Raw genomic sequence first — 7,871 nt, 5'->3', positions numbered from 1 at the left:
GTTTAGAGAACCCTACCATCAACAATAGGTGAATGCAGAAGTGTTAATTCATCCAATCATTCTTTATCCGTGCCACTTATAATGGGGGTTGCTTGAGCGTATCCCAGCCAACTATGGACAGCACGTGGGGACACCCTGAATTGGTGGCCAGCCAATTGCAGGGCACAAGGTGATGGACAACCATCCACACTCAGACTCATAACTAATATAAGATGTTCAACCAGCCTACCTGCATGTGTTTGGGATGCTGGAAGAAACAAGAGTACCCAGAGAAAACCCACCTAATCCCGAGGAGAACATGGAAACTCCACAAACAAAGATCCCGACCCGGGATTGAACTGTGAGGCCGACACACCAACCAGTTGATGCGCTATCCACTCGTCCACCGGGCTCCTTTTTGCATGAAAGAGTGATTAGCGTGTTGGGTTGTCTGTCTCCTTGTGCCTTGCGATTGGCTGGCCTCCAATTCAGGGTGTTCCCGGCCAGGTGCCCATAGTTAGGTGCTCTCCAGCACCCCCGCGAACCTTGTGTGGAAACGCGGTTTGGACACCGAGAGAAAAAAAGAATATACTATATTGATCTCTCCCTCTCCCTATCTCCCTCTCTCTCCCTCTCTGTCTCTCTTTCTCTCATACCCAGGGGCTATTTAGAGTGTCCAATCAGCCTACCATGCATGTCTTTGGAATGTGGGAGGAAACCGGAGTACCCGGAGAAAAACCACGCAGGCCCGGGTAAAACATGCAAACTGCACACAGGTGGACGACTTGGATTTGAACCCAGGTCCCCCACTGTGAGGCCAACACGCTAGCCACTCATCCGCCGGGCCGCCCCTTAGGGAGTATCAAAAATGTAAATTGTCATGAATGACAAGGTGTCCAAACATTTGGCCTGTACTGTAAAAACTTTAATTTTAAACTATAAGCCACATTTTTCCCTCCCATTTACAATAATGTGGCTTATGGTCAACTGTGTTTTATTTACAGGGACACTTGTGTGGTAACAACCAGGTGTCTATAGTTACGAAGAATAAAAATTGAAATTGTGTTTACTTTGACTTCTTAGCTTACATTGGATGAAGTCTTCTTAAAGACCCCTTAAGCTTAAGGTCTTGAAGAACAGGGGGCTCATGATTATTAGGCCCCAATAGTGACATTCTGATTTATGATCCAATCCAACTTTTTTAAAGATATTTTTGAGGATACCATTTGATGCTGAATCATAGCGCAATTATTTCAGACCAGTAAAAATCATGCAACATATAATGTAACGTGAAAATGATAAATAATGTTGTTTTGTATTGAAATCAAGATACATACGCTAAGTTTTCGATATAACATGATGATCTTTTACTTTCATTAATTTCTAAAGAAGTGAGTGGACATCTTTGCCTCATTGTTTGATTTACAGCAGCCAAAAAGCATAATAGTACTGAAAACACGTACTTAAAGATCCTGGAAAAATAGGGGAGCCCACACTGAGCATCGCATTGGTACATTAATAATGGGTATCGTAGCACACCATGGAGATCCATAAGTTTTAAACCTGTGAAACATGGTTAACCTTGAACAAATATGGTAAACAACAGCATATTTCACAATCCTACTTAATATATTAATAATTTTGAAGCTGAAACAATGACAGTGCATTCTCTTCAAACCTATCTGGCACTGTTGTAGTTAACACATTCAACATCTTGATCCAACTTATGGTCACATGACCAGGGTGGTGTTGAAATAGCACACAGAAAACTGAGAACCGGGAGAAGAAAGGAATAAGGATCGAAAATCACCACCAATTGAAACATGTACTTTGTTAACCGACTTTTGCTCAACTTGTTGCCATGGATACCAGGTAAAAAAAACAACTGTGATGTGTCAGTATTTTATTTATTTAATTTTTTGAAAGAAACGTTTGTGATGAGAAAGAGCAAAGAATAGGATACATCGTTCCTCCGTAGTCCAATAAACTGGAGTACAAGATATTTCAAAATCTTCTAGTCGGTAACATTCCACGTTAGTTCGGTGGGCGATCATTAAAAAAATAAAAAAATAAAAAATAAAAACTTGCAGTACTCCGTGTGTAGTATATCTCACATTTTGTTTTATAAGTCCTCAAAAGTCTGTTTTGTTTATTTGTTCAAAGAAGAATGTGGGGACTCAATCTACTTTTGGCGAAAGATTGAGTTGAATCTTCTTGATAAAAGAGAAATGAAACTGAAACTGCCAAAGCACTTCCCTTTTCTTCCCTCATGGCAAGGCATTCATGAACTTTTTAATATCTGCAACGTTGCTATTCTTCAAAGTCTGCGGCACATAAAAAAATCATCAATAATAACCTCATACAATTGAAATATTATTTAGGAATATAGCCATATTTTACTCACCAAAAATCATTTTTACTTGTACACAATATCCATCCTCCTTTCTTTCCTCCTTCTTTTCTATCGCCATCGAAGCTAATGCTGAAAGTCGAGCCTGTCCTGTCTTATTTCTGGCATAGTACATTTTTATTCGATTTAGGGCTGCAAATGTTCGTTCCCGGTTGTGACAGGCCTCCTGGCTTCGGAGTTGTCGGACCATTCTTAATGATGTCCAGCTTTTTTTTCTTGAAAAGTCTGTCTTGAAAATGGCTTTGACAGTAAATCTGCAAACAAATCCATTTATTTTCCTCCTTCAACCATTGCGGGTTGACAAAACCGCTATTGAATCAACACAACAATATATTTGCTTGTGCAGCTCGCTCCAGATACAGTTTGGTAGCTCTGGCTAGTCCACTCTATCACTAGCCAATCATAGTTGGTGAAAGCGATGACGTATCCCTACGCCTGCGAGAAGGCAATGACGTATCCCTACGCCTGCGAGAAGGCCTTGGGGTCGCCAAATCGAATTCTGATTGGTTAAAGCAACAGTTTTATCGTCGCTTGTTTTATGCAGCAGAGCCTGCAGAACTGACTGTGAAGGCCTCAAGGCAGATTTCTGACCCTGGCAACAAATAGCTGAAATGTGATTGGTTAGATGCTTAAATATGAAAACACACATCTGGAAGCAGCGCAACCAGGAGAAAAGCAATGAAAGGAAGCTGACAGACAATTTGGAATTATTAATAAGTATTCATGGACAAAACATAATTAACATCAGTCTGTGATTCTGATATTTTTTTTAGGCCAGCAGAAAAGGCCTTTCAGGTCCTGACGTCCACCACTGTTCAAAGTTGAAATTGAAACAGCACAAGAAATAACTGCAATTCCTTTGTCCATCAGGCATTCTTGGTGGGCTGATGGCCGCCGAGCTTCGAGTCATGGAGGGCAACTCACTACTCGTCCCATGTCATTATGAGCCTCAGTATGCCAGTTCTGTTAAGTACTGGTGCAAGGGAAAGATGAGGGAATTCTGCACAAGCTTGGCCCGTACAGATAACCCCGTCTCTGATAGCCAGACTGAGGACAGAGTAAGTATTTTTGATGACCCAATCCAGCAGGTCTTCACAGTGACAATGCAGAACTTAAAAGAAGAGGATTCTGGCTGGTACATGTGTGGTGTGGAACTTGGTGGATTTTGGCAAGCTGATGTCAATTCTTTCACTTACGTCACAGTAATCTCAGGTGAATTAAGCATGTATGCCTTTTTAATATTATCAAGTGCTTTAATGACATTACCTTTTATATACCTTTTGGCAGTAAGACAATTAGAATGTGCTTTTTCCAGGAATGTCTGTTAAAAATGGCAGAGTAGGTGAAGAAGAGGGACGCAGTGTCACAGTTCAATGTCTTTACAGTCCAAAATTCAGGTATATTATATACATTCATTCATTTTCAGAACCACTAACAAAGATTGTGGGGGTGCTGGAGCCAATCTCAGCCAACAATGAGCAGAGGTGGGGTATACCCAAACTGGTTGAGTGCAGCCAATCGCAGGGCATATGCAGTAAAGAATCTTTGTTTTTTTCCTATACTTTAGACCAGTGGCTCTTAACATTCTTGGAGCTACAGAACCTCACTAGTTTCATATGTGCATTCACCGAACCCTACTTCAGTGTGAAATAAAATATGTTTTTTTTTCAAATTCAAGATATAAATTCCTCGCAGCACTGATTGACCAAGCAATGTCAAGTGATCATTTGCAGCCAGTAATGGTCAAGCGGGATATGTTATCGTTAATGGACATGATGAGTCGATGTGTCTTGACCTCCGTGGCAGAGGCTCCATCGAACCCCTGAGACCGACTCATCGAACTGCTAGGGTTCGATCAAGCCCATGTTAAGAACCACTGTGATAGACAAAGTCATGCTCACACTCCACACTCATACCTAGGGACAGTCTAGAGCAGAGGTGCCCAACTCCGGTCCTCCAAGGCACGTATCTAGTCTGTTTTCCATATCTCCCTCCTCCAACCCACCTGAATCAAATGATCCACTCATCAGCAAGCTGGCCAGAAGCTTGATCACGATCCTGGTTATTTGATTCAGATGTGTTGGTGGTGGGAGATATGGAAAACAGACTGGATAGTGTCCCTCCAGGACCAGAGTTGGGCAACCCTGTTCAACCAGCCTATGCATGTTTTTGGGATGTGGGGGGAAACCGGAGGACCCTGAGAAAACACACAAAGGCATGGGGAAAACATTCAAACTCAATTACAGAAAGGTCTGAACCCTTGAGTTCATAACTGTGAGGCAGACGTACTCACCCTACAACTCCAGTCCCTGAGAGCCCCTATCCAGCCTGTTTTCCATATCTCCCTCCTCTACCACAATCAAATGATCAACTCTTCAGCAAGCTGTCCAGAAGCTTCATACCGATCCCGATTATTTGATTCAGGTGTGTTGGTGGAGGGAGACATGGAAAACAAACTGGATAGGGGCTCTCAAGGTCCTGTGTTCCATTGAATGAAAAAGAACCCCATAACATGATCAATCCCCCCTCTGCTGTCTGTCAAGGTTAAATTCAAATGTGCATATGCCATTCATGTGTCGCCCATCTTGGTACAGGGCAGTCTGCCAATTCCCCAAAGCAAGAATTGCTCTAACATGAAAGTTAAGACAATATGCAATCTGTGACAAGCATATTCATACTTGTACGCATGAGTTAATGCCTACAATACAGAATTGATTGAATTGTCCTTTACCAACAGGGAGAGTGAGAAGATGTGGTGTAGGAGTGGAGACTTGAACAATTGCCTGATGACAGGCAATGAAGGCACCTATGAAGATTCATCTGTGGCCATCAATGATGACAAAACTGGGACTTTGACGATCACCATAAAGAACCTGCATAGGAGAGATATGGGGTGGTACTGGTGTGCTGTTGGACAAGAGAAAATTCCAGTCCATGTTCAAGTTTTTCACCGGCCATCAACTACCAGTTCGAGTGGAAGTAAGAAACACATCTCATCTCATCTTCCATACTGCCCATCCTCGAAAGGGTTGCGGGGGTTACTGGAGCCTAACCCAGCTGTCTTCGGGTGAAAGGCAGACTACACCCTAGACTGGTCGCCAGTCAATCGTAGGGCACACAGAAAGACAAATGACCATCCGCACCACAGTCATACCGCCACCAGCGGGAATTGAGCCCGCGCCTACCTGCAGCAAAGTTAGGCTGGTGAACCACTACACCACGAGGCGGCTAAGAAACACATTTCATCCTCATTTTGTTCATGAGGTCTTGTAAAGCAGTCTTATTTACAATATTTTACAATACCTTAGGTAATAATAATAATAAAAAAACATAAAGCACTTCTTATCTACAGTAATGACACTTGACACTATGGATTACTTACTGCTATGCCTTTGTGCTATGTTTGCGTGTTATTTTTGTATTTACTCTTTAAGACATGAAGCCTGAATTACTGTGATAACTGTTTGACACCTGATTCCGATTTTCTTAGTTCAAATTACAATATTGATTTCTCACTGCAATGGAAATGTCAAATTATCTTTTGACCAACACTAGCTTTATTTAAATGTATGACCGGTACTTCATTTCAATAGTTACATGGATAATTCTTAACCAAGCAAATTGCATTATTCACAATAACCATTCTACTGATTTAATTACATTTTGCAACAGCAATAAGTGTGTTTATTTAACAAAAAAGCCTTCATAGAACAACAAGGTGCACCCAAGAATAAAATTGCAAGGAAAAACCTGCATGACAAAACCAGGAAAGATGACAGGAACAAACAAGACATTGACAATGATGCAACCAGTATTGCACTGAAAGACGGAGCATATAAAGACAGATCCTGTGTAACAATGTGATGGGTAACAGCGGATCAAACCAAATCAAAACATACTAAACAAATAAATCGGTGAAAGCTAGGTGAAGAGAAAAAAAACATTATTCAGGTTTGTAAGTTAAATGTTTCATTCAAGTAATACGAGTAGCAGCACTTAGAAATTCAGAGTAATTTCAACACAACACAAAGTTTTTCACATTGTGCTCGAAATAAATTTTAAATGTTCTTATTTCTAGCAACGACCGCAGCAGTGACTGTGACATCCATGGCAGCAGCAGAAGCAGCAGCAGCAAATCAGTCGTTTGTAGATGTAGCTGCTCCTAAACCCATCACAAAGGATGGCTGGCAGTGTCAAATGTGAGATTGTGACTGCAACAGTCGTTTATTTGAAAATCACTAAATGTAGCTGCAAAATTTACATGATGTTTATTTCAATCATCCTTTCTCTTCTAAGCTGGACATTATTCTGAACAAGCTGTGTTTGTGTATCCACATTTTAGTTTCACTGTGGAGTCGGTGATGTTTTGTGCATCATTCATGCTGCTTGTTGCCTTGGCCATATTAACAACCAGGGTGTGGAAACGTGGTAAGTTGACATTTATTCACATCCCAATTTCAACAACAAAAATATTGCACATTAAGCCACAAGAGGAAAAGGCTGCAAAGGCCAAACAATCCAAAATATAAACTGCACGCTTGCGTTTGTTCTCAAAATGGGCTAAGCGTACACCAGCTACACTAATGAGACTGTAGTAAAACATTGATAAGGGTGTTAATATTTATTACAGACCAGTTTCCAAAGCAAAGACAAAATATACAGATGAAAACACCACACATGGTAAGTCCTCTTGAATAGCATATTAATACATCCATTCAAATGATGAAATTCAATTCTTTCTTTTCACCTTTTAAAGGAGGACAAAGGGATAATGCTCCCAAACTAAAAGGCCATGGTGGAGTAGAATTTGTCAGATTTCTAAGTGTATTGAAACATGAAGCATGCTTTTGTTTATTTTTTTGTGACTGGCTCTTTTGTTTATTTTTTTGTGACTGGCTAGAGCAAGGGGTTCCAAACTAGGCCCTGCTACTCAGTTTTTATTGGCGCACAGCAAATAAAGGGAATATCATTGAATATGGCCTGCACAAGAAGCTTAAATTCTGCTTAAATTGCACTTGTCAGCTTTAACACTCGATGGTGATAGTCACATAAACAGTGTAGTTCAAGTAGGTGAGGGGTCAATACATGTTGGAACAAATGTAAATATAAGTATACATTTCTTTTGTAATGTAATTTTACTTTTGGAATTTTGCTGCTTGTGTCCCGTGACTGATTCATTTCCATTGATGAATTTTGAGATCAAATCCATTTCAATTTGGAGAGCTGGTATTGAGTCATCGTGTCTGTCATTGACAGCGATAGGCGTTCAACCCAATATGATTGGAGGACTGGCAGCCCTCCCAGCCAAAATGGATTTGATGTTGATCGCCGCCAATAACATCCTTTAAGTTAAAACATAAAACTGATTTTAAAACCCTATCTTTTTTATCTTTTTATTTTTACCAAATAATGGCATTTTCTTGAAGATGAGGATGGATTTTGTTATTAGGATGAAAAATATGCCATCAAGGACCTCAAATAG

At 40.6% G+C, this 7,871-nt stretch overlaps 1 protein-coding gene across 1 annotated transcript; it reads left to right on the top strand.

Annotated features, from left to right (window-relative positions):
* Positions 1-1,723: 1,723 nt before the first annotated feature.
* On the top strand, positions 1,724-7,260 carry pigr (polymeric immunoglobulin receptor). The gene is made up of 8 exons (XM_077616091.1): positions 1,724-1,851; positions 3,260-3,601; positions 3,705-3,786; positions 5,127-5,368; positions 6,468-6,588; positions 6,732-6,817; positions 7,020-7,069; positions 7,146-7,260. The coding sequence occupies exons 1-8, from the start codon at positions 1,803-1,805 to the stop codon at positions 7,173-7,175; spliced, it is 1,002 nt and encodes a 333-aa protein (XP_077472217.1). The 5' UTR covers positions 1,724-1,802; the 3' UTR covers positions 7,176-7,260.
* Positions 7,261-7,871: the final 611 nt, after the last annotated feature.

Source organism: Stigmatopora argus, chromosome 12 (genome assembly GCF_051989625.1).
Source record: "Stigmatopora argus isolate UIUO_Sarg chromosome 12, RoL_Sarg_1.0, whole genome shotgun sequence".
NCBI classification, from domain to species: Eukaryota; Metazoa; Chordata; class Actinopteri; order Syngnathiformes; family Syngnathidae; genus Stigmatopora; species Stigmatopora argus.
The sequence above is the reverse complement of the archived record's forward strand: the minus strand, read 5'-3'. Positions and strand labels throughout refer to the sequence as shown.

Coding starts and splice junctions, on each gene's coding strand:
- pigr (XM_077616091.1), top strand. CDS start 1,803: ATGTACTTTGTTAACCGACTTTTGCTCAACTTGTTGCCATGGATACCA. Junction 5,369..6,467: donor AACTACCAGTTCGAGTGGAA/GTAAGAAACACA, acceptor TCTTATTTCTAG/CAACGACCGCAGCAGTGACT. Junction 7,070..7,145: donor AGATGAAAACACCACACATG/GTAAGTCCTCTT, acceptor CACCTTTTAAAG/GAGGACAAAGGGATAATGCT.